This window comes from Chlamydomonas reinhardtii, chromosome 16, assembly GCF_000002595.2.
Source record: "Chlamydomonas reinhardtii strain CC-503 cw92 mt+ chromosome 16, whole genome shotgun sequence".
Classification (NCBI taxonomy): Eukaryota; Viridiplantae; Chlorophyta; class Chlorophyceae; order Chlamydomonadales; family Chlamydomonadaceae; genus Chlamydomonas; species Chlamydomonas reinhardtii.
Window position 1 is genome coordinate 1,443,139 of NC_057019.1, and position 24,255 is coordinate 1,467,393.

General features: G+C 63.8%; 6 protein-coding genes across 8 annotated transcripts; 4 read left to right on the forward strand and 2 right to left on the reverse strand.

Moving 5' to 3' along the window:
• The first annotated feature begins 33 nt into the window (after positions 1–33).
• Positions 34–2,644, forward strand: CHLRE_16g652450v5 (uncharacterized protein). Its single transcript, XM_043070823.1, has 5 exons — positions 34–148; positions 229–276; positions 522–676; positions 1,332–1,564; positions 1,777–2,644. The coding sequence occupies exons 1-5, from the start codon at positions 145–147 to the stop codon at positions 1,943–1,945; spliced, it is 609 nt and encodes a 202-aa protein (XP_042915466.1). The 5' UTR covers positions 34–144; the 3' UTR covers positions 1,946–2,644.
• A 119-nt stretch (positions 2,645–2,763) lies between these two features.
• CHLRE_16g652483v5 (uncharacterized protein) lies at positions 2,764–6,605 on the forward strand. Of its 2 annotated transcripts, none has more exons than XM_043070824.1 (2): positions 2,764–3,473; positions 3,717–6,605. In XM_043070824.1, the coding sequence occupies exons 1-2, from the start codon at positions 2,961–2,963 to the stop codon at positions 4,929–4,931; spliced, it is 1,728 nt and encodes a 575-aa protein (XP_042915467.1). In that variant the 5' UTR covers positions 2,764–2,960; the 3' UTR covers positions 4,932–6,605. The 2 variants fall into 2 exon arrangements, with proteins under 2 accessions (XP_042915467.1, XP_042915468.1); XM_043070825.1 differs by having other exon boundaries at positions 3,723–6,605.
• A 1,092-nt stretch (positions 6,606–7,697) lies between these two features.
• On the reverse strand, positions 7,698–9,163 carry CHLRE_16g652550v5 (uncharacterized protein). Its single transcript, XM_001698097.2, has one exon. The coding sequence runs from the start codon at positions 9,036–9,038 to the stop codon at positions 8,526–8,528; it is 513 nt and encodes a 170-aa protein (XP_001698149.1). The 5' UTR covers positions 9,039–9,163; the 3' UTR covers positions 7,698–8,525.
• Positions 9,164–9,263: 100 nt separating this feature from the next.
• On the forward strand, positions 9,264–12,605 carry CHLRE_16g652600v5 (uncharacterized protein). Of its 2 annotated transcripts, XM_043070827.1 has the most exons (8): positions 9,264–9,556; positions 9,653–9,752; positions 9,876–10,013; positions 10,356–10,573; positions 10,932–11,041; positions 11,141–11,275; positions 11,540–11,611; positions 11,999–12,605. In XM_043070827.1, exons 2-8 carry the CDS (start codon positions 9,679–9,681, stop codon positions 12,197–12,199), a joined length of 948 nt encoding a protein of 315 aa, XP_042915469.1. In that variant the 5' UTR covers positions 9,264–9,556; positions 9,653–9,678; the 3' UTR covers positions 12,200–12,605. The 2 variants fall into 2 exon arrangements, with proteins under 2 accessions (XP_042915469.1, XP_042915470.1); XM_043070826.1 differs by having other exon boundaries at positions 9,264–9,752.
• An 18-nt stretch (positions 12,606–12,623) lies between these two features.
• Positions 12,624–17,833, reverse strand: CHLRE_16g652650v5 (uncharacterized protein). Its single transcript, XM_043070828.1, has 9 exons — positions 17,519–17,833; positions 17,357–17,437; positions 16,522–16,800; positions 16,173–16,271; positions 15,709–15,783; positions 15,393–15,539; positions 14,870–15,058; positions 14,511–14,642; positions 12,624–14,033 (listed from the first exon to the last, which is right to left on the reverse strand). Exons 1-9 carry the CDS (start codon positions 17,537–17,539, stop codon positions 13,917–13,919), a joined length of 1,140 nt encoding a protein of 379 aa, XP_042915471.1. The 5' UTR covers positions 17,540–17,833; the 3' UTR covers positions 12,624–13,916.
• Positions 17,834–18,283: 450 nt separating this feature from the next.
• Positions 18,284–24,225, forward strand: CHLRE_16g652700v5 (uncharacterized protein). Its single transcript, XM_043070829.1, has 8 exons — positions 18,284–19,714; positions 20,035–20,463; positions 20,692–20,776; positions 20,968–21,123; positions 21,366–21,485; positions 21,822–21,899; positions 22,196–22,801; positions 23,113–24,225. The coding sequence occupies exons 1-8, from the start codon at positions 18,735–18,737 to the stop codon at positions 23,254–23,256; spliced, it is 2,598 nt and encodes an 865-aa protein (XP_042915472.1). The 5' UTR covers positions 18,284–18,734; the 3' UTR covers positions 23,257–24,225.
• Positions 24,226–24,255: the final 30 nt, after the last annotated feature.

A 24,255-nucleotide genomic window follows, 5' to 3' on the forward strand; every position in this document is an offset into this window, starting at 1 on the left:
GCTTGAATTCATAAATGTCTTTATTAGATAGCAGCGATGATGACCTGGAGCCAGGCTCAGCGGCAACGAAGGTACTCCAGCGATTGCGGAGCTCGCCGAAACAGCCGAAGCCCGCATTCTCCCTCCTTGGACCTGCCCAAAAGAATGCGTATGCGGATCCAGAAAGTCTGGAGGCGCAATTGGTCGGTGCTGGGGTGGTGTCTGCGTTCAATACGCATGCGCTCGAAGAGGCGTTGCGGGCGCAGGCCTTCGCAGCCGTGGACCGAAGAGAACACGGTGAGAGTATTCAACGGTGTTGCAAGATGTCTTGCAAGGAGTCCTCTCCGAGCAGGGGTTACCTGGACCTTTCGGCAACCGCAACCCCCTGCCGCGTCATCCATGGCCGGGTCGACGTCAAAGGGTGCTCCCGCTCGACATAGTCCCCTGCTGCCCTGCACCCGTTCGCACTGTAACCTTGCGCCGCCCAACCCAGGCACTCCATAATCCACCATTTGCCATTCTCCGTGCCATCGCCGCAACAGAGATTGAGGCGTACGAGCAGGCGCTTCAGTCGGCACTGGCGGAGCTCCGGCGCGTGCGGGGCGTGGAGGAGGCGCGGCTGGCGGGCCGGGTAGAAGACGCCACGCGCCGCTTCGAGCAGCAGCTGGCGGGGCTACAGCAGCAGTACCTGGCGGAGGTGGGGCAGGGGGGATGGCGCCGGGGCTGGGCTGGAGGGGCGGTGACTACTGAGTTGAAGGAGGCCGTTGCTGGGTGTGCGATGGGACAGTGGTAAGGCAGGTTGGTGAAGTCCCGTAGGGTGCAGCTGATTCCCAGAACCCAGCAGATGGCAAACCATTTGCAACGGCAGGGCAGGAGTACGCGGCCGGTCGAACGCCGGAGTTACTGTACCGACGAGTTGCTGGCTGGCTGGAAGGCCGTTGCTGGGTAGGATACTAGGATGGCAGAGGTGTGGACTGCTGGACGAGGGGCATATGGGTGAGGCCTGGGCTAGGGGGCTCAGGAGCCTCACCGAATAGGCACGTGTGGGAGGTACGGCGTGTCCGTGTGCCCACCTGGGGAGGATGTCCTTGGGAGTACTGCGCGGGGTACGGCTACCAACGCAAGGGAGGCGCAACAGTGGAGCCCGTTACAAAGGCCGGACGCGTGGTTGAGACACACGGCTGCCAGGAGTGCACTTCGGAGCCCTGGCACTTGCGCATACGCCCGCTATCGCACAGGCACGGCCTGTCCATCCCCCTGTCGCACATGCCACTCGCGTTCCGGTTTCTCCGCCTGTTCGCTGTGCGCAACGGCGTGGCCCACCCTCCCTCCCTTTCCCCTACCGTGACCAGGTGGAGAAGCTGAAGCGCCAAGCTGTGAGCGAGCTGCACAAGCAGCGGGCAGCCAGCGAGGCAGCAATCGCCGCGCGGGTGCGGGCGCTGCAAGGCCAACTGCGACACGAGCGGCCCGCTGGCCTGGGGCTGGATGTGGGTGTGGGTGGCGGCGGCGCGCACTCGCCGCGGCTAATCACGGCAGAGTATGGCAGCAGTCCCTCGGGCCGGCCCTCGCCAGGAATGCGCATGCGGTAAGGCCTGGAGGGGGGGTCAGGGGTGTCGAGGAGGCAATGGCGCGGCGGACGGGGTGGAAGGGCTCTATGTACGGGTGCCGGTGCCACAGTCACAGCCGCAACCATCGTCCACCTGGAGAGATAAACTGACTGTTGCACCACGCCGTGCCGTGTCGTGCCCTGCCCTGCCCTGCCCTGCTTTTCTATGCCATTTTGCCGCTGTGACACAGGAGCGCCCGGCCAGCCAGTCCGCTGTCGTCACCAGCCACAGGGCGAGGCGGCGGCAGCGGCGGCACGTTTGGGGCGGGCGGAGCGGCGGGAGCATTTGCTTTCGGCGGCACCACTGTTTATGAAGGCGGTCTTAGTCCTAGGTCCCCCTCCACTGCGCGCATGTGGTGATCTGTTGCGATCCGGCCAATGGCGGGGAGTGACCGGATATGCGGAGCGGTGGCGCAGGTCGGAGCCAGCAGCGGCTGGGCTGATGGTCCTCGTGGCGGGTAGGTGGCAACGCGGGTGCACAGCCTGTAGTGAGCTCTGCTGCACAGTAGAGCTTCTGTGAGTGAGGATTTCTGGACTGTCAAGGCTGGCCTTAGGTCCATATGATACGGTAAAGGGGATTCGTCAAAGGAGGGAAGAGGTCTTTGCGTATGTTGTGTTGCACGGCCGCAAGCAAGAGCCCAGGGAGGGGTGTCGAGTCTTCCGACCATCCAGGCCGCCCCGGAGTGTGCTATGACGACGACGCGATGAGTATGACCTAGATTTGAAACGAGAGTATGAATGGGAAGGCTGCCCTCGTCAGCAGCTATGCACGCGGAAACAGGGCTGAGCATGCCGCTGGGGACGGCGCCACGGCGGGGACTGGGGTCCATCACACTGTTTCAGCCCGCCATGTCCGCAAATGCTATGCTATTCGATGCATGGGGTTAATTCCTGTGACAAATGGGCAATTTGCGCAGCCGTTTGTAGCGGGAGCAGATGCGGCTGGCAGGGGCTGGCTCCAGCCGCAAGTTGGCCACAACTGGTTACCGTAATAGGCGAGGGCCTAGGCGAGCACTCGCCTTCCAGAGTCCTTATCAACACTTGTAAGCAAGAATAATAGAATGGTAACACCACGTCCAGCGTGAGAGCGTGCCTGAGATGATGACACGCGCCTGCGATGGCCTGCGATTGTCACTCGAAGAGCCCGGTTTTGGACGTTGGCCGAATGAAGGCCGAAACTTCACATACAAAACTTGTCTCTGAATGCAGCTCGCTGTGCACCAAGGACATACTGTCCTTTACACCTTGAGCGCCTTTAGCACTACTACTACGGTCCAGACAACCGCGCTGGGTTACTACCATAGTTTGTCAGTTCTCGCCTCGCTTGGCATTGTGGCGCAAATAGTACCTACGTTTATGCTTTAGCTTCCTCGCTATGGCCTCAGGTGACCACACAAAGGGGCTTTACTGGCCAAGCTCCGCCGAAGACTCCGCGAGCAGGCCTCAGGCTGCGGCATCCTGCGAGGCCCCAAGCGATAGTGGAGGGCGCAGCCTTGCAAGACACTCGCCCAAGCGTAGCTCGCACGGTTGGGCAGTTTCGAGCGATTCAGCTTCGCCCGCGCTGCCAGCGTTCGCACGGACGAGTACCGACTCCCAGGAGACCTTTAATTCTCGACCTGATACATGCATCGACCAGCCTACAAACGCGAGCGGCGGAGGCGGTGCGCAGCGAGCGGCTCTCACAAGCTGGTCGCAGAGCTGGTCGGACGGCAGTTGGCCGCTGAGCAAGGCGCACGCTTGGTCGACCCTGTCATCGCTGTCACGAGCGGAGCTACTGGTGGTCAATGATGAGCTGAATGCTCTTGAGTCGTCAATTCGTCGCGAGCTGGCGCGGACGAAGGCCGACTTCGCGCAGCATGTAAACCGTCCGCGGCCCGGCCCCGCTGAGGTGAGTCCCGGCCATGACCTTGCAGTATAAGCCGTAGCAGTCTGTCATGCGTTGCCTCGGGCTGGCAGTTGCCGGAGCACCTGGCGCACCCATGAGATTGAAACCTGAAAAGCCATGCCGTTGCGGCTTCGATGCTTCGCTGTGACATCATATACCAGGAGAGTATACAGCTGTCTCCAAGGAGTCGCATGCTACTTCCCTGTGACCATTGCTCTTGCACCCGTTTCCACCTTTCCCTGGCAGTTGCAGGCGTCGAGCCCAGTGAGCGCCACGCCTGTACAGCTTCAGAGGGCCAGACTCTGTAACGAGCTGCGGCCAAGCCAGGCGTGCGCGTCGGTTGGCAGGGGCCCCAGAAGTGGCGGCCGCACGGACGGCTGCGCAGCAGTGGGCTACGGCGCCGGCTCCACACACCGTGCAGCAGCCAACGGCAGCGGTGGGCCGCCAGGCCCCCAGCAGCAGCGGCAGCCGGCCTCGCACCCGGCGCCTGCCACGGCACCCGCCACGACTCCCTCAGCGTCAATTCCCCACGACGGCGGCCTTGGTGCAGGTGGCGGGAGCTACCTCCATATTCAGCCGGCCGCTGGCGGTGTCATTACTGCCATTACCAAGGAGCATGTGCATGCCGTGTGCGCCGCCATCGGGAGCTACCCGCACCCGCCGCCGCCACAACGCGCCCAGCAGCTGGCGCGGTGCACCAGACCCTCCCAGCGCAGCAGCGAGCCCGCGATGCCACCTGCCACTCCCAGGGCACTGATGCCGCCGCCACCGCCGCCGCCAATGCATCAGCGCCTGCCGGCGCCGACGCTGGGCGTGGATGCAGGGCGCGGCAGCAGCGCTGTGTCGGCGGCGGCGGCGGCGGCGGCGGACACCCTCCGCCAGAATGCCACCTGGCGTCAGGCGGCGCCGCTGCCGCCGCGACCGGTGCCCGCGGCCGCGGCTTCCGGCCGCCGTGGCGCAACGGTGACGCGGAGTGCCGTGGACTGGGTGGCCCTGGGGCGCGCGGTGGGGCGCAGACCCATGCAGCCGTCTGACGCGATGTCCATGCCGTCGCCACCGCAGCGCCCGCCGCCGCCGTCGTCGCTATTGCTGCCGCCCGCTCGTGCGGGCGCCGTTGCTCCTCCTGCGGCGGTGACCATGGTTCCGCTGTCTGGCGCAAAGCGTGATGCGGCGGCCATGACCGCAGAGTTGGCCTGGGGCGGCGTTAAGGCCGCGCCGCAGGCGCGGCAGCAGCAGCCGGCGGCATCGCCGCCGCGTGCACTGCAGCGGCAGCAGCCGCATTCGCTGCCGCAGCCGCTGCGGCCGCAGCCGCAGCAGCCGCAGCAGCCGCAGCACGTGTGTAGCCCGCAGGCTGCCGAGGGCGCGGCAGCCCTTGCAGCTATTATGATGCTGCTGCGACGGACGCAGCAGCAACAGCAGCAGAAGGACCCCGCGCAGAAGCGCCAAAGGCTGATGCAATGAAGCGGTTCAGGAAAGCATCAGAACAATACGCACGTGTCTCATACTGTGGATGGCAGATTGTACCACTGCATGCCGAGGTGTCCAGGAGTGTCAAGCATTTGCAGAACGGTTATTTTGTGCCTTGACTAGTGTGGGTTAGTCCTCTTGCCGTTGCAGCAAAACTGCTGGCGCATGTGTAAGATTGAAGCACCACCCGAATGTCACTCGGGTGTCAGAGCGCACGGGAAGAACACGACGTCTGTGTATGCTAGGCGGTGTAGCTCTCGCAGTGTTACCTCAGAATCCTGTGGGTGTTTGATTCTGCTTTCCCGGTTGGGCAAGTGCCAGCAGCCCAGCACAACTTTGCACACCAAGAACGCATGCACCACTAAGATCTTGGCAGTGCACCATATCTTTATCGCTTGTCATGACGGTCCCCGTCGTGCTTGGTAAGACTGCATACTATTATGAGCAGTGAACTGCGCGTACGCGGGCGCATCCGGAGGAGTGTGGGCGCGGGATACAGCCATCCGCACCTGCTCCCTTCGTCGGCGCCGGAATGCTGAAAGAAAGGCTGCAGTACGTAGTAGCAATACGGGTTATTGTTTCGTTCTTGTGGTCTTACTGTCCAAGGGACTGGAGAAGAGAGAGTTGGTTGCCACTTACCGCACCTGTGCGGATAGCATGGGTTTGCTTCCAGTGCAAGCACAGGCACGCATGGACAGGGGTGTCCCAGGGGGGGAGGGGGCTTGGCTCCTCCGAACTTCGCTCCTCTCCAGGGGGAGCTGGCGTGAGGCAATGGTAATCAGGAAAGCACCCAGAGCACGTGGCACGTGGCGGAGTGCTGCTGTGTCGCAGTGGCCGCTGATGTTTCGTGACCTCAGCAAGGTTTGAGACAGGCTTGAGAGGGTGCCCGAGTGGTGGTGGCGACAGGTGGGAGGTGTCGAGCTCGGTCCCAGAGGCAAAGCGCTGTGCGTGCTGGTGCATGGGAACAAGGGCGCAAGCCGCTAGGTGTCGCGGGCCTTGCGCTTGCCGGCATGGTGGGGAAAAGCTAGCAGGGCGGCGTCGTCTCCAGAGAACGGGTGTGCCCCGAACCCATGTGGACACCAGCGCAAGCTACACGTAAGTACTGTACGGTATGTAAGAAGACGAAGAATTGTCTCGTGCTAGCCGCTAACACGAGCGAGCGAGGCATAGTGGTGCCTTCGGCAAGGGGTGTGTTGTGTTGGGGGGCGCAGGGGACGGGAGTTCCTTTCAGGCGAGGTTTGACAGCAGCGGCGGGGGCGCGTGCGCGCATCTTGATAGCGGAGGGGGCGGGAAAGGCCACGTGGAGGAGGAGAGCGCAGCGCCGCCTAAGAAGCGGCGCAAGCGCGCAATGTTGGGGAGCCGGCTGGTCAGCTGGTGTCTAGGTAGCGGTCCGCGATGGGGTTGGCAGGGCATGTGTAGCGGCATGACAAGTAGTGCGGCTGTTGACAACTGTGCTGCGTCTGGCTGCGGTTGGCTCTGCTGTGGCATCGCGATTGCTAGGCAGCTGGTTTGGCTATGTGCCTGTGGAAGCCGACCCCGGCTATGTCCGGGCGATGAGGTTGTTCGGCCTCAGACTGTGGAGGGGCTCCCTGGGGGCTCAGCCCCTTTTCCCGTGACCGGGGAACACTTGTCCAGCAGCGTGGCTCGACCTCCAGTTCTGACTTCTAAGCTGCCGAGGATAGCAGCACACCGATGGACTCTGCCGAGGATAGCAGCACACCGATGGACTCTGTTGCCTCTGAGGGTTTGCTGGTTTCGCGCAGGGGTGCACCCCGCTGAGGGCGGAGTCATGACGCTGCCACCCGGCACCACTCAGGCGACTCAGCAACTCAATCGCTCCACTGGTTCCATTCCTCATTACCGCCACTCCGTCAGGAAGAGCTCGCCCTGCTAACGGCCTAGTGCCCTTGAACCCAGGAAAGGCTGCTTCCCTCCCTGCTTGCACCCCACCGCATTCTACCCCACGGTGCGCCACTGCTGTATCTGGGTATTTGATTACGATGTACACGCCTGCCTCACTGTCTGCAGCGAAAGTGTCACCCATTACTCGCCACATCCCTTCCATTCCGCTCTCGCGCTGCCAACGTATACCGTAGTCAGCCCATGACCGTGCGTCTGCCAAGTACCAGGCCAATCTCCCTCAGAGTGATGCTGGCCTCACAGCAAATGTGAGCAGGGACGCGGCAAGCGGGCGCTGACAGATCGCAGCATGCAGGGTAGGCGCGAGGCAGTAGAGGAGGGGCGCATGCAGGACACACGCCTGTTCCATTTGGCACAGTGCCAGAGCCTCAGGCACTCTCCGCTTGGTGAGGCGATGCGCACGAGGGCTGACTGGGGCAGGGTTGTCGCGTCGCGGCCTTGCGTGGCCATGCCTTGACCTGATCAACCCCATGCGGCCCTGCCTCGGCTGCTTGCTGTGGTGGCATGGGGCCGATGTGCGTGTCCAACCGACATGGTCACACGGCGTGACGGCTGCGCTCCTGTCCCTGCTGTACTAGTGTGTGCAAGCCGGTTCCCATCTGGCCTGACTCCTGCAAAGCCGCCCACCGCCGACTGTTCCTCCCATTCCTACTCACGCTGGTGTGTGGCATCCTATGCAGCCTCCCCTCAAACTCGCGCGTTTCAGTTTGCTTTGTGGGGGCGGATCAGAGGAGCCCCGCGCTTAAGCAGATGCACGAGCGCCACCGTGCAGGCAATCCAAAGGGCACGATTTCTTGACGGGGCGCCGATGCTGTCTTGCAATTTGCTGTCAAACCCCCCTGTTACTGAACTATCTCCCCCGCACACAAAGTGCTGTTTGTGCGCTCAGCTGGCTGCGAAAGGTATCCCCGATTCTGTCTGCACCCGATTCCGCGCCTTACGTTGCCATTCCTGAACGTCTGTGCATGTCTCACCACACACTGCGGCTGTGCCCCTGTTGCCTACGCTGCGTCACCCCCTCAATAAAACCCAAAACAGCATGCAATCTGCGTGCGAAGTATACAACCTCCCGAACCTTAAATCCTGACAGAAGAGACGTCATGGTCCATCCGCGCCCCGGGTTACACGGTTCTTGCAGGTGCGGCACGCGGCACCATTCTGATTCACGTCTGATGTCCATGCAACTGCCGCCAAGCGGCTTCCTCCGTGTCTGTCTATCTACTCATGCTAAGACCTAAAGCCCATCACACGCCCATACCGCACTGCGTCAGGGCAGTTCGACCGCATGGCAAGGCGGGGTGCGGGGGGCGAACCCGGACACGCCCCGCAACCCCCCCGCCCTCTGCCCGCGCCGACATCCAAGTCCACGCTCACAAATCCGCAAACGCCAGCACCGCGCACTGCTCCTCCAGCGTTTCGTCCATGCGCTCCAGCGAGCAGCGCCCTCCGACGCGGTAGCTCCGCCCAAGCGAATGCAGACGCTCCGAGGCTCATACTGGGCGACCCTGGAAAACTGCCCCAAATGCGCCTCTCAACATGCTGCTCAAAATCCAGCTCGGCGAGGCGCTCCGCAGCTCAAAAATCAGGTCCATTGCAAGGTCGGCTGCGCACCACGAGCGACGCCCAAGCCTCCACCGCCGCTGGGTAAAGCCGCCAGCTTATGGCTGCTTAATCGATAATCTCGCCGGTCTTGACCAGGTAGCGGACCTTCTTGCCAGTCTCCAGGACCTTGTGGCCAACCCGGCTGCGGACACCCTTCTCCTTCGAGTAGAGCATCACGTTGCTGTGGTGAATAGGGAACTCCAGAGTCTTGATTTGCCCAGTCTCGTTCTCCATCTTGGGCTTCAGGTGCTTCTGGCCCTGGTTGACACCCTCCACCACCACCTTGCCCTTCTTGGCGAGCACCTTGATAATGGTGCCCACCTTGCCCTTGTCCTTGCCGGCAATAATCTGAACGGTATCACCCTTCTTCACGTGCATAGGCACGCGCAGCGCCTTGCCACCGGGGCCCAGCTCAAGGTGCTCCCACTTGCGGCCACCACCAATCTTGGGCAGGTCGCCATAAGCGGCCACGGGGGCGCAGACCGTGGTGCGAGAGGAAATAGGCGCACGGGGCGCGACCGAGCGGCCCAGAGTGGCGCCGGAGAACGCAGAAGTGCGGGCACTGAGCATGGTGGCCATGGTCACGTCTAGAGTCTAAGAAAGTGTTCTGGGCCTCTAGACCCCTCCTAAGAATACAGTGACAAAGCGGGATAGGCAAGAGCTGGTCGCCAAACGAGGGCTGCTCGTCGGCCCTCATGCAAGGGTCCCAATTCTGCCTCTTTTCCCAAGTGCAACAGCGCGGGTGTAGTCAAAAGCTTGTATGCCGATACTTTATCACTCTGCACGCCTGAAACAATTTACACTCTGAGCCGAGTGTTGCTTGCAAGTTGCTTCTCTTCCAGCTTTGCGCCCGAAGTACTGGATCCAGGGCCACATTCTTTAACTGTGCTACACGCTTGAACTATATATAGCAGTAGATATATCAGCGCTCGCGGGCCCGAACATACTTTCGCGGCTTTAGGGCCCCACTTGCTCTAGTTTTGGCTTCCTGGCTGAGGAATACGTTGCAAGCATATTTGCTGGCGAGATGCGCTTGATGGCTAGGTTGGAGGAGCGTGCGAACTAAGCGAATACTGGATAGTAAGGCTCCAACGGAGGTGCGCGCGGAGGTGCGCGCGAGCGCGGTTGGGCGCCCAGCAGCGTGGCAGCTGTGTATCTGCGTGGCGTAGTCTGCTCCCGCCTGCACGTTGCAGCGCGCTGAGCACGGTAAAGAGCGGAGATGGCGAATGGGCTCGCAAAATGGCTCGGCGCGGGCTCGCTTCTTGCCGGCCTCATAGCAGCGCTGACATCAAGGTGCGCCGGGGCATGTGGGATGCTGCTGCATGCGGACGCGACGCTTCAGGGCCCGAGCTGCGCTGTACAGTCGGCCAACGGCTTCGGTGCAACACCGTACCCCAACTGCACCCCGCCATGCAGGCTCACGCGGCGGAGACGGCGAAAGCACGCAATTGCTGAGACAGAGGCAGCAGCTGAGGCGGCGTCAACGTCGGGGGTGCATGAGCGATGCAGCGGTGCGGCCTCAGGGTCCCAACCTGGGCCAGTCCCAACCCAATGGTGCGTCGCGCGGCACGGGGCGCTGTCAGCGCACGTCACCTGGTGGCAAGGCGCACGGGCGCAGCTGTGGGCGCACAGCGCAGTCCGGCGCGACACTGGCGCACAGCATGCGCCGCATGGGCACTCCGCGTGCTTAGCATACACGTGGACATGGGGGCTGCGAGGCGGGGCGAGCGGCGCCGGAGGGTTTTGCGCGGTTCAGGGGGGTGCACCTGCATGCAGTCCGCCAGCTCTATTGCGCTGTCACACATTACTCGATCCTGCTGACGGTGCGCCTCGCCCACATCTCCTGACTAGATAGCAACTCTCGTGACCGCTGAGCGACACGCCGATGCGCTGCAGGGTCACGTTGGGCGCGCGGGCGTCATTTGCGCTAGGCGAGGGTGGTGCGCTGGGCGGCGGCAGCGGCAGCGTGAAACGCACCAGCGATGGACTGTTGGTGGGGCCGGGGCCCGGGCCGGGGTCTGGTCCGGGCGGCTCTACCTCCAGCGGCGTGCTGTCGCGGCTGCTGGTGCTGGGGCGGCCGTCAGAGTCGGTGGAGAGCGCCGTCAGCTTCTCGGGTGGGTGGCGGGGTTGGGGTGTTTGTTGCAAATTGCAAAGCAACGGGGATGGCAAGGGGTTAACCGGGATGGCAAGGGGGCGGGTTTGGAGGCGGTGTGCGGATGGGAGGCAAGGGGCGCAGGCAAGGGTGGCGGGCGCAGGCCCTTGCGTGGTGCGAGGGAAGTGGCCTTGGCATTAGGCGGTGGGCGGCGTGGTGGCGCCCTGGGTCGCCCTGCATTTGATCCAGATTGTGAAAGTTATACCATGCCGTGAGTTCCATCCCTTAGGACACCAGACCCCGGCAGTTCCAAGCAGGCGCAACTGGGTTACCAGCGCCGCCTCTGCTAACCACCAACTGCCACCCACACCTGTGCACAGGTGACGTGGCGAGCAGTACGAACAACTGCGTGGGGTACGGGGACGAGTACGACAGCTCGGAGGAGCAGGAGCCCGAGTGCAGCGCTGACTCAGCACGAGCGTACGGCAAGGTGTGGCGGAGGGGCCGAGTCCTCAAGGGGGGTCGGGAGTTGCTCAGGAGGTCGGGCACCCTTCCCACACTTCCTCGTGCTGCCTCCGCCTGCCCCCAGAGTGACCGGGCGCGGCTGGTGGACATGTGGATTGAGAGCGCGCTGCTGGTGAGCCGCGACGTGCGGCTGGACAAGCGCCACTTCGACCGCACCACGCGGCAGAACCTCAAGAAGATGAGGCCGGCCAGCGCGCAGGTATTGCGCGGGGAAAGGGGGCAAGCTCAGGGGGGGGGCGAACGTGCGCTCCAATCCCAAGTGAACTTAGACCGGGGTTACGGTAGTAGCGGGCTGCGGCTGCGCGGGCTGGCGACAGATACAGCAGCGGGAGCAGGTGTTGCAGGGGCGCCGGCGGCCGGGCGACGACGGAGGGTTGATGGCGCAAATGAATGAAAACACGTTATTCATCACGCGCGCCGGCCTGTTGCCGCTGCCGCTGCTGCTGCCGCTGCTGCTGTGCAGGCGGTGTTGTCGGAGCTGGCGGAGCGGTGCTGGGACGGCACGGCGGACATCGCAAAGGAGGTGCACCGACTGGTGAGTGCCGCAGCCGCGGGGCGGGGCGGGCGGGGAGGCGGGAGGCGTCGGCATGGAGGCAGGCCACCGGGAGGGAGGGTGGGGCGGAGGTGAGGCAGGCGGTGGTTGATGGACGTGATGGTGGGACAGTGTTGCATCATTCCCAGTCGGAAATACGAGACTCTAAGACGCTGCGGATCACAAGCCGAATGGCCGTTTGGAACGGGAGCCACGTCCCATGGTATTTTTACAGAAGCAAGCTGGGCGAAAAACGTGCCGCAGATACGCTGCCCGCCCACCCCACCAAACCCTGCCCGTCCAACCCAAAATCTGTACCGACCAATGCCCCGGAACGCGGCCTCCCCTGCACTGCCGCTCTCTCGCCTCCGCCCCTCTCTCTCCCTTCAGGTAAGCCACGCCAAGGCGCAGGACAAGTTCGCGGTGGGTTCGGCTGTGGGCGCCGCCACGTTGGTGTCTCACAACAGCCGCACCAGCATCAGCAGCAGCGGAGGCGGAGGCCTGCCCGCGTCGGCGGCGGCGGCAGCAGCGGCGGTGGCGGCGGTGGGCGGCGGCGGGTCGCGGCTTGTGTCGTCAGGTGTAACAAACTGACTCGCGGCTTGGCCTTGCGACCTGTTGGGACCTCAGTGCTCTGTGTTTGCCTCATCTCAAAGCGGTTGCGGTCGGTTGCCAGCCTTCCATGTGAAGTGGGTATTCGCAGCCCGCCGCACGAGGCTGCGCAGCCAGCCGCAGTGCTGCTAGTGAGCGTGGCAGTCCGTTTGGTGCGTGTCCACTCAAGCTTTGTCGCACTCCTGCCCTTGGCTTGAGGGGTCAGATTCAACAATTGCCTATCAGCGCCAACCACTAGGCTGCTGGAAGCCCGCCGCGGCGTGCCTCGGGCGCACAAGCGGTTCAGAACAGGCCCGCGCACACAGGCGAATCGTGACCTGTCACCTCGCAATGAAGCGGAATGCCCGAATGTGCACAGGGCATGAGGGCGGGGCCCTCAGGCCGCAGCAGCACAACAGACCTAGCACAGCACTGCGCGTTACAGATGTGTCGTCTTGCGGCAGCAGCAGGCGGCCCTTCCAGCCACCCAGTCATGCACCACACGTCCACACGCGTCCAGTCCCTCCCTCTTCACATCAACAAAGGCGCCCTTGCCGTGTGCGCTTCTGTGCATTCCACGGCAGCACCATTGCCTAAATGATGATGTATGTGCCGCACGCTTGACCCCTGGAGGTGGTGTAGCCCCCCTTGTGACAATTATGTGGGCCACCGAATGCTGTCCAACTTCAAGTGCAAACACACTCTGCTGTATGAGATGCCGTTCGTCATTTTCGACCGCCACTTGCCGTGTGCGCGCAGCCCGGCGCGGCCACGTGACTGTGTATGCCGTACTATGCAGGATGTAAGTTCACATTTCTGTTCACACACGCGACACACGGCACCACCGCAACTAGAATAGCCAATTGGTCATGGTTTGTAACACACACATCTGGAGGTGCGCGGTGGCGCCGCCGGCCCAGCCTGTAGACCCATACGCCGACCGCACCCCACCCGCCTACGACCCAAACTGATAGTTCACGTGTGGCACATCTGTGTGACCGGGCACACAAACACCGAATGATGCAACAACCCTCCGGACACACACGGGTGTTGGTAATCATCACACGCTGTGTGTGCGCAGCATGCCAGGCCCCAACCACAGGACCGATGCGTCAGCCGTGAGTGGGATGCGTTCACGTCGGCAGCAGCCATGCACAGAACCGTTCCTAGGCCCCCCCCAAACTTCAGCAGTACTTCGCTACAAAACAAATGACACGCACACTGCTCATTGCGCTGTCCCTGCCCTTCCCTATGCTCCCTAGTTACACAGCAGGGCAGCAGCGGAGCCGGCACCGGCATGTGAACAAAGGTAAGGAACAAGGCAGCGCGACACACAAATTTCCAACCAGTGCAGTACAGTTCGCTCCCCCTCTCTCCCTCTCGCCACACATACTTCAACAGTGCAAAAGAACCAGCATATGCACGCCATTACGAAGCCAAGTAAGACCTCCACCACCACAACCACACGCAACAGCAGCCACCCGGGCAACCAACACAACACAGCCAGCGCGGGACACGGCGCATCTCCCTGTCCCTGTCCACACCCGCGGTGGCCGGTCCCGCACACATGCACCCACACACCCACACACGCCCGCCGGCGCCAGCCATTGCCACTCCCCGCACGGCAGACCATGCACTCAATCCAGCCCAGCGCCCCCAATCCTGCCCCGCCCTTCCCCTGGCTAAACTGAATCTCCTCACCCCGATCTCCCTCGCGACCTCATCGGCTGCCGTCAAGGCTGCCGCTGCCGCTGCCGCCTGCCAGACCACCACTCCTTGCCACGGCGGTCGCCACCGCCAGTGAGTCCGGGAAGAAGGGGTAGGAGTAGACAGCCACCTGTGTGACGAGTACGGCGGCAGCGGGAGCAGCAGGATTTACAACAGCGCGTGAGCGGTGGCCGGCATCAGCGCCACAGGCAGGTGGGGTTGCGTAGCCGTGGCGAGGTTCGATGACCAGTCACGGACTGCGGCCCTCGTGCAGACCCCCGACTAGAACGGGATACGTGCGCGCGGTGGGCGGGCGCGGATGGCCGGGTGGGGCGCGTGGTTAGGTGGCCGGGGCCCCGGCGATGGGGAGGACGACGGCACAGGCAGCGACACACCAGCATCACACACCTTGCCTCCTCCCCCTCCTCGTCGCTGTCCCGTTTCAACATCACCTCATTCCAGGATCCCCCGCCCCCAAAGTATTATCGCTTGCAACTGTCGCCTCTGCCTGTGCTCCGCTAGTTTGGCTTGGTTTGGTGTAGTTTGGCTGGTATTTGCATCCCCGCCCCGCCGCGCGCCACCGCGGCGCCCTCCCCCCCACACGCACCTTTGCAAACTGCGGCGGCGCCAGCACCTTGCCGAAGAAGAAGCAGCACAGCAGTGTTCGCGCGCTGTGCTCCTTGTTCATGTTGGCAGCCAGCTTGTCGATCAGCTCCATGTCGGCGGCCAGGTCGGTGCGCTGAGGCATAGGGAGGGAGGGGGCAGGGTTGTAAGTACCAGCCCAAGCTATCCAAAAGGGGGAGAGGTGTTGCAGCATTCCCAGAAAGGAACCCGAGGTATCAGGGGTGTTGTGAGGTGTTGTGCCGGGCGACGGAGAACCGGACACAGCTGCGCGCGGTGGCACGTGTGTGTGTTTGTATCGTGTGGTTCTTTCCATCACCCAAGTAGACAACAAAGACAACCCACCTCGATCCCTTCGCGCGCGTCTCCGCCCACCAGCGGCCGACCTCCGCCGCCGCCGCCTCCCGCCATGCCCGCCTGCAGCTGCTGCAGGAAGGACGCCGCCGAGCCCTCCAGAGGACACCCGGTCCCCATGCCGCCAGGACTGGGCGTGTGGCCCAGGGCCGTGAGGATCAGTCGCCGCTCGTCATACACCTGCAGCGCGTGAATGGTTTTTTCATCACATTCCCATTTAAAAGCATGAAGCGCTTAGACGCAGCCCATGATGAGACTGACAAACCAACGCCTGCCGGCCAACCACGCACACACGTGCGCGTTACACACACGCACACCCTTCCTCGCGATCTCCTCTTGCAGACTTGCACTCTCTAGGGCACACACGACACGCCACACAACACACACAACTACTTACACGCACACGGTCGCACGTATCACACATACACACGCTTCTTTTAATTACACACGAACACACACACACACACGGTTGTCTGGGCAGGCTTTCGTTTTGTAATTTAACACACGGTCGCACCTTGGCGATGAGCCCCCGGTACAGGTCGTACACGGCTGTGATGTCGGCGGCCTGCTGCGGCGTCAGCTGCAGCGAGCCCACCACCGTGTCCCAGTGCCCGACCGGCGGTGCGGCGGGCTGGCCCGTCTCCAGGTTCATGCTCAGCAGCTGAGCGACGGCGGAACAACGGGACGCAGCAGTTACGCCAGTTGGCAGGTGCTGTGTGTGCGTGTGTCCAAGAACATTATGGACGCCGCAGCCCGCCCAGCCGCCCAGCCCGACACACACCCAGGGCGCACAAGCGCCCGCACCCTCACACACACATGCCCCCTCCCACCTGTCTCATGAGCTGGCTGTTGAGCAGCACCAGGTGTTTGAGCATGTGTCCCATGCGCTCCACAGCCGCAGTCACCTGGCAGCCGGGCAGGCGGGGAGGGAGGGAGGGGCAGGAAGGCAGGGGGAGTGGCTACCATATGCCCGAGCCAAACGAATAGGTCCCGATGGTCAAGCAAACGTCGCCCAAACCGGGGCAGGCAGGGAGATTGAAGGGGCACACCGGACACCGCGGCCTACAGCACACCCACAGGGTGCTGTCATGGCCCCTCCCTGGACTGCGTCTTGACGTCACATCAGCCTTACAGGGAACGGTGGTAGCAACCCCCTCTCCTTCTCGCTCTCCCTCTTTCCCACCCTCCCTCCTTCCCGCCCTCCTTCCCTCCTTCTCCCTCTGCCGCTCCCTCTCTCCCTCTCCCTCTCTCCCTCTCCCACTGCCACTCTCTCTCCCTCCTCCACAACTCTTGCCTTCTGCACTATGGGGTTGTCGCTGTCGCAGCAGGGGTAGGTGCAGTGCAGCAGCGCCGCCGACACCTCGGCCAGGAAGGCCTTGTACTGGGGGATTACCTGTGCGTGGGGGAGATGGGGTTGGGTTGGTTGGCCGGTTGGTGGTTGGTGGCTGTGGTGGCCACGCACACACGGGCCCACAGGCCGGAGCGCTGCATACAGGCGGCTGCAGGAGGCAGGAGCCACGCTGCCTACCCCACGCTGCCTGCTGGCGAGGTTGAGAGCGGTGACGCGGTCACCTACATCAACCAATTTGTACGCATTCTGCAGCGGCCCGCCCACGCCCCATCTGGCACATGAAACAGCACACCTGCTCCTTCTTCATGTTCTTGAACTGCTCCTGCGCCTCCACCGGCCCGCTGACCACGTTATTTGCGGCGCTGCTGCCAAAGCAGCTGCGGTGCACCACCACCACCGCACCGTCAGCGGTGCCACCATTGCCGGCGCCGGCGCCGGCAGCGGTACCTGTGGTGTCGTCGGGAGCCTGGGGCGTGGCGCCAACGCCAATGCCGATCCAATCGGGCTGTGTGACGCAGCGCTCCTCCAGCGCCCTCACCATACCCAGCTGCTCGTCACGACAGCTGAGCACCTGCGGGCGGTTGCAGGGTGGTGGTGGTGGTGGTGGTGGTGGAATAATATATTCCAAACCCAACTAAACCGGGCGAGGCGAGGTGGGGGAAGGTGTGAGGGTAGGCAAGAGAGCGCGGGAGCCGGGCTCGCATGGTCACAACCACAGCGCTGCAGTGTGGCAAGCGGCCGGTGTACTAGGTAGTAGTGATTCGGCCGTTCGGAAAGGGGTGCAGCGGCGGCCGGCGGCCCGGCAACCCGATGGGTGAGAGGGACTGCCGACAGCAGCCCCTTCGCTCGGCACGTGCTGGTTGCCGACACGTTGCACAGCCGCCTGCGTTCCGCTGGCACGCCCCCGCCATGCACCATGAGTGGGGGCGCTGCGCAACACCCCACCGCGTGCCCCCACGGCTCCCGCCTCCCGCTCTTATATTATAGCGCGTTGCCTGCAGCCCCATTGCTCCGGCGTCTGCAGCCGTAGCTCTCCTGTCAACGAGCTCCAGTATCCTGGAGTGGGCTGCAGGACGCCCCCAGCTGCTCAGGCAGACCTCGCCGCGGCAGCCGGTTCCCACTCGTACCTTCTCCAGCACCTTCTCCTTCCGCTTCAGCACCTCGTTCTCCGCAGTTAGCTGCGCATACGCAGCTTGCTTCTCCGCCACCTGCGCAGCACCACTCGCTTCGCGTGGGCTGGGCAGGCTTGAGGCAGGGCTCGAGGAGGAAACACTTAGGGCCTTGCTCACCTCCCGCTCCAGGCTGGACATTTTCTCCTTCTGCCTTGCTCGAAAGCGCTTTTGCGCGTTTGGCGGAGCCTCCGTTTTCTGCGTGTGGCCGGAGCCCGAGCTGACTTCCTGGGTTGGCGCGGCCATGGCCGAGAACACGAAATTGTCCGCTAGGTACTGCTCAAATTCTCCAGGCATCAATTGCATTTGTGATGCCATGTTCAATTTTGTTCAACGAGAGACCATTTGCAACGAGGGTGCAGGGCTTCCAGATACTGTGAGTGGATTGTAAAGCTTTATCTTTAAGGTGATGGACAAAGTAACACGCTTGGGCAGTAAAATCCCCTGGGTGTGTCGGTGCCCGACCGGCAACCTTGGTCATGCAGGCACGAACCTCCAGGCCCCCGCTCCAATGCGCCGACAGCAGTGTGCAGCCTGTAACCGCCCTGGATGTAACAGCACGCTCTGCATCTGCCTGAATTGCTTTGGGAACCAGTAAATGGCCCCGGTGCTCAGAGTCCTGACTGGCACCCCTGCTGGCCGTGTCGAATCCCGCGCCGGCCCGCACCAACCAGCCGGTGCCCGAGTCCCGAGATAGCTTGCACGCACGACATCAACCGGTATGCGTCCACGACTGGTGTAGCTCAAGCCATGTCTGCGGGAAAGCGTTAAAGCGGGGACTCCTCGGCATGCTGGGGACGGCGTGCATGGCGGAGGGGGGAGGCCCCTTCGCACCATCAACTGCATACACTCGATAGGTATTCATTACATTCCAGCTAATGTAGTGTGCAGCAGTGGCCAAGCTACCAGTGACTGTCCCTAAAAAGTAAACGAAGCACACTTCCTCAGCCCTCGTCACTTGTAATGGCCTGCACAAAGGCCATACGGTACAGCTCTGATACAGAAAAGAAGTTTCGCTAGTGCACGCCAACGCCGCTCTTGGGTCGGGCGCACTGGCGTGCTGGCATGCGGGAATGCGCGTTCGGCCCTTCAGACCCGCAGCAGCTGCAGCTACATCACGGAAGCTTAAGACAACGACAACAGACCTAAGCGGATCCGGCCAACTGGGCATTGGCTGGCTAATAGCGTCAACCCGCCTTGGGGCCACAGAACCCTAGTCGACCAGATGCTCGCACCACCTCGCACTCCAAGGGCGCCAACCTCAACATCGGCGCCCTCACCGTCCGCGGCCCTCCACCACAGCGACCAAAGCGCTTTCCCAAGCCAGGATGCTACAATGGTGGGCGGTGGAGCTCCTGCTTCTGGGCCGCTGGACGCGGAGACGACGCACCACCACCACCTGCCAATTCCGAACCCGTCCGCACCCCACAGCCCGACAGCGGCGGTGCCAGCCCCACCTTCCCCAGACCGACCTCCTGCCTCAGACCGCTTGCAACAACATCACCCGAACGCACATCTACACGTCCACCACGACCCCTCCCACGTGTGGATCCCGGAGCTGATTGACCGCATCGCAGCCCACCTGCCCAACCCCAACCAGGTCCCGCTCTGTCTGCGCCTGGTGAACACGGCCGCCGCCACACACCTGCGCCGCCGCCGCGACCTGAAGGTGCGACTGTCGCTGCCGGTGCCGCATGCCGAGTTCGTGTGGCGCTTCGGCGGCGGCGGCAGTCGCGCCGCGGATGGTGGTAGTGGCGGTGACAGCGGCGGGTGTGCAACGGTTCACAGCAAGGAGCAGGTCGTTGACGGCTGCGGAGGAAGTGCAGGCGGCGATGGCCTGCCGCAACCCCACACAACAAGCTGGCAGGTTCGGCAGTTGCTGCCACTGGCGGCCCGCAGCGGCGCTGTGGAGAACCTGCCAGTAGCTGCCGCCGCGCTGCGGGCCGCCTTCACGCCGCCGCCCCCAACTCCGTCGCCACCGTTGGCGCCCCCGGCCGCAAGCGCAACGCCGGGAAATAACAGCGGCAGTGGCACTGGCACCGACAGCGGCAGTGATGGGCCGGCGGTTGTGTCTAGTGCTGATGTGGTCACTGGAGGAGGAGGAGTGCTGCTGTCGGCGGCGGCGGGAAGCGGCTCGGCGGCGGCACTGTCACCTGGAGAGCAGGTGGTGGCGGCAGTGGGCTCGGCGGCGGTTGCGGAGGCGGCGGGTGCGGGCCATTTGGCGGCGGCGGTGTGGCTGGTGCGGGTGGGCGGCTTCGCGGCGACCAAGACGGCGCTGGAGCGGGCGGCGCGAGCGGGCGATGAGGCCATGTGCAGGTGGGGGGCTGGGGTGCCGGCCTGCAGCGTGCGTATGTATCGATGTGCCTGTTAGGAGCACACGGCGCACATATTACATGCTGATGTGCGTATGCGCTGATGTGCGTGTACTGTTTCCTCCTCGTCTCATAATTGTACGGTACGGTACCGCGTCGTCGTACCTGCACAGCGCAGCTTCATGTGCCAGCCATGCTCCGCCCCTCCGGCCCTCTCTGCCTGCACAAGCCGGTGCCCGTCCCAGGGTCTTACCTACCCCAGCCGCCCCCCGGCCCCGTCCACGCTTCCCCATGCATTCTGTGTATGTCTGCCTGTGCACGCAGGTGGCTGCTGGGCGCTGAGGGCTGCTGCCCCTGGACCTTTGCGGCGCCGGCGGCGGCACTGCGGGCGGGGCATGCGGTCCTGGGCGAGTGGCTGATGCGGCGGCGGCCTTGCGGAGCCGGCACCGGCCCAGGGGTGCCGATGTGCGCGTCCCTTACCTCCCTGTCCCTGTCGTCTTCCACCCCGTCTCCGTCCCTGCCGGCGCCGGCAGCAGCCTGCAGCAACAGCGGTGGCGGGGGAGGGCCCGATTGTGGCAACAGCGGTGGCGGGGGAGGCGGAGGTGGCGATGGTGGCGATGACGGGCCGGCGCCGCAGCGGCCGGGTCAGGTGCTGGGCGGGCGGCGCACGTGGTTGGACGGCGTGATGGCGGCGGCGGCACGTGGGTGCTGCCTGCAGCAGCTGGTGGGGCTGCATGAGCGATGGCTGGACAGGTGGGTGGGCGGGTGAGGGAGGGAGGTGGAGGTGCGGGGGTGGAGGTAGTACAGCTGGAGGAGAGGGGAGGTAGTCGAATCCAAGCCCAATCATTCGAGACCCAGGGGAGGGGCGCGTGCGGCGACGGATGCACCCACATGCAGACTCGCATCACGCTGCGTAGCCTGCAGTGTCCTTACCCAGTGCTATCTAGCAATATTTCCCTAACCTTTCTCCGCCACCCCCAGCCGCGGCGCCACGATTGAGGGCCCCGGCGCCAACCTGGTGCTGGCGGCGGCGGCGGGCTCGCCCACAGCCGACTGGGCTGACAAGGTGGGATGGGTCGCGTGACGGAGCAGCAAGCAGGGCGGCAGCTGGGGTCCGGGGAGCACGTGGGATGATGAGAGCCTAGATCGCAGCTGGCAAGGCCTGGCAAACAGCAGGGCATACAAAGCCTTGGCGTCTATTATTAGCATCTTAAACAGATTTCTCTCTTGCTTGCCAAATGCTCGCCAATCGTGCAGGTGGTCTGGCTAGCGAACGCGGGTTATTGGAGTGGCACTCCAGCAGCGGCGGCGGCGGCGGCGGTGCCGGGTGGCTGGGAGCGCATTGAGAGGCTGCGAGGTCGCGGCTATGCGGTTGGGCCGGATGCGGTGGAGGCGGCGGCGCGGGCGGGGCAGGTGAGATTGCGTGGGCACGGGGGATGCGCGGGCCCGGGAGGTGTGGCTGGGTTGCAGGGAGTGGCGTGTGGGAGCGAGCGCATAGGAAGTGCATGCGATGCGGTGCGGCAGTCATGGCGTTACGCGGGATGTGCTTGGTGCAGCTGTGCGAGGAGGAATAGACCTTAGCCGTGTCGCGCCTTGGCGTGGCCCCTACCCTTATGAAGTGCAGCCCTCCCCTTCCCTCCCATCTGCCCTCTCAGTTGGACGTGCTGGACCACTTGCTGCGCGGTGAGTGGCGGCTGCATTTGGGACCGGCGGCGGTGACGGCGGCGGCGGCGATGAACGCGGCCGTCGGCGCGGGGCAGTTGGCGGCGCTGCAGGTGAGTGAGGCGCAGCTGGGTGGGCTGCTGACAACATCAAGTCGGATGGGATGGCAAGGCAGGGGAGGGCAGGGAGGGGAGGCAGGAGAGGGGGAGGCAGGGGAGGGCAAGGCAGGGGAGGGCAAGGCTGGGAAGGGCCTATGTCTCAGTGCGTACCGTTGGAATGGGAGGAGGCGCGGTGGCGTGGCCTACTGACCTCCAGCGTGCTGCCCTGCACCGTGCGCCCTCGACGGGTAGCCCAAATCCGTGCCTAGCCATGGCGTCCCTCCATACTTTCTCCGGTCTAACGCACCTCCCGCCCCCTGCCCCCTGCCTCCTGTCCCGCCCTACCGGCAGCTGCTGGTGGCGGCGTGCGGGTGCAGGCCACAGGAGATGCACCTGATGCGGGCAGCCGCGGGCACTGATGTATCAGTGGTGGGTTCAAACTGGGGAGCAAAGCCATTTCGGCAGGTTGCGTTGCTCCGGTTGGGTGTGCGGTGATCGTGTGTATCAGCCCAACCGTCGCAGGAAGACACACATACCGTACATACACACACGCGCCCTGTGCCCTGCCCCTTTAGTTCTCCTGCGCCCAGCCCCTCCCTCCGCGCTGTCTTGCAACGCCTCCTCGCCTCACCCACCTCCCTCCCCTGCCCCTCACCTGCCCCTCACCTGCCCGTTTACCCGCCTGTCTGCTTGCCTGCCTGTCCGCCCCACCTCTCGCGCCTCAGCTCACATGGCTGCTGGACCAGGTGGGGCTCCGCCTCGTGTCCACAGCCGGCATTGGCACAGGCACTGACGTAACAACACACGCAGCGCCAGCCCCAGGTGCGGTGCCCGGGGCCGTTCCCGCGGCCCCACCGGGTGCCGCCGCCGCCGCTGCAGGCGCAGGCGCGGCCGCCGTCGCTGGCGGCGGCGGTGCCGCCCTTGAAGGCCCCATCTCCGCGGATGAGTTGCTGCGTGTCGCCGCCGGCTCCGAGGCTACCGCCGGCAGCACCGCAGTCCTGCAGGCGCTGTGGGACTGGAGCTGGAGCGGCGTTGGCGGCAGCGGCGGCACCTACGGGGACAGCGGCGACGGCGACGGTGGAGGCGGAGGAGGAGCGGGAGGAAGCGGCGACTGCGGCGGCGGCGGAGCAGCAGGAGGCGGCAATGGCGCTGTCGGAGCTGCAACTAGCCGCTTGAGTGCTCCGGCAGGCGGTGCGGGCCCCACGGATGGCGATTGGGGGCGTGCGGCGCTGCGGTGCGCCTGGCGCTCCCAGGCCCTGTTCGCGGCGGCTGTGGCGGCGGGCAGTGAGGAGAAGGCGGCGTGGCTGGCGGAGCGGGGCTGCGGCATGCCGGTGCGTGGGAGTCAGGGGGGAAGTCATCGCAGGCCCATGAGAGGCCGTGGGGGAGGCAGTGGCCAAGTGTCGGGCAGCTGGCGGGGCCACGTCATTTGGTGTTGCGGCAGTGGTGATGGTGGTAGGTATTCGACGTAGGCGTAGACGGCTGTGGGCTGCACTCAGTGCCCTTGGTTCCTTTTATGTGTAGCAGCCAGACGCGCCCGTAGCCTGTACCTACTTCCCCCACAAATTTCTGCTTGCCTCTTAGTTTACGTCATCTCATTGGAATGGGGGTGCAAGGAGCCCTCCCCTTCACGCCCTACCCACAGGCCGACGGCAGTCCCTACGTGCACGCCGCCGCCACCTTTGACCAGCTCATGCTGTGCCGCCTGCAGCATCTGGGCTGTAGCCCTGGGCTGCACAGCATTGCGCTTCCCGGCAGTGGCACTGTAGCAGAAGCTGTGCTGCGGTGACTGGCAGCGGTAGCAATAGCAACAGCAGCCCTCATGCGCGTGCGGCTCTCGGGGTCTGAGCAGCATGCTCAACGGCGCCAGTGGCTCTAGCGCTGGCGGAATGCTCGACAGTCCTACAAGCGGCCTTGTACCAGACGCTGCCGCCGGCAGTGCGGACCCGTAGGCCCTGGGGCGCCCGTGGTTGATGGCTGGGGGCGGAGGCGGAGGCGGAGGCACGCGGTGACGCGGCAGACCTCACGAAAAGGGGGGGAGCGAGCGCGGGGCCTGAGGGCGTGCCACAACGAGGCACACATAATGAAGTGGTGGTGTGGCGCCTAGAGACGTGAGAGCGGGGCTCACCAGTACAGCTGCGTGTGGTGGGTGGGCGGTTGGTTTCCGGGCGGTGACTAAATCATGCTGCGGGATGACCTGAGCCTTGCGTTTTAGTTGTGGTGCAATCCTGTGTCGCCTGTTTGCCGTTCACTCCATTGGTGAATCTTCACCGTGAAGGCGCAACCGTGCTAGTTCCGGACAATGTGACATGTCTCGTTGGGGACTGAAGGAGGCAGCGGGTCTAACGGCCGGGGGCACTGTTCGACACGCCGAAGTGTGGTTGCGGAGTGCGGCACAGCCAGTTTGCAGCAGGTCACGTAACTGCAAGGAAAGCGCTTAAGATGACTGGCACATGTGCGTGGTGGTGATTGGCGTTGCCAGGCGCGGTTCCCTACGGTCGTCGAATTACGCGTGGATGGATGCCCAGCTTTTCTGAGCAGGAGCTTCCGCTGACCGGTGCAGCAGGTTGAAGTCCGCACACATGCAGCTATGCAATGCCACGAGCTGTCTGGCGACAAGGCAACGATGCGGAAACCGAGGAACACGGCAAGAAAGCAAACTTTCACATTGCCGAAGTCTCGTGCTGTAGCGATATACTCACGTTGTACTTAACATAGGATTTGCTTTTGGAGAGCAAAAACACCTCGATATCTGAGAGTTAAAAAGGTCACCGCAAGTTACGTGGTG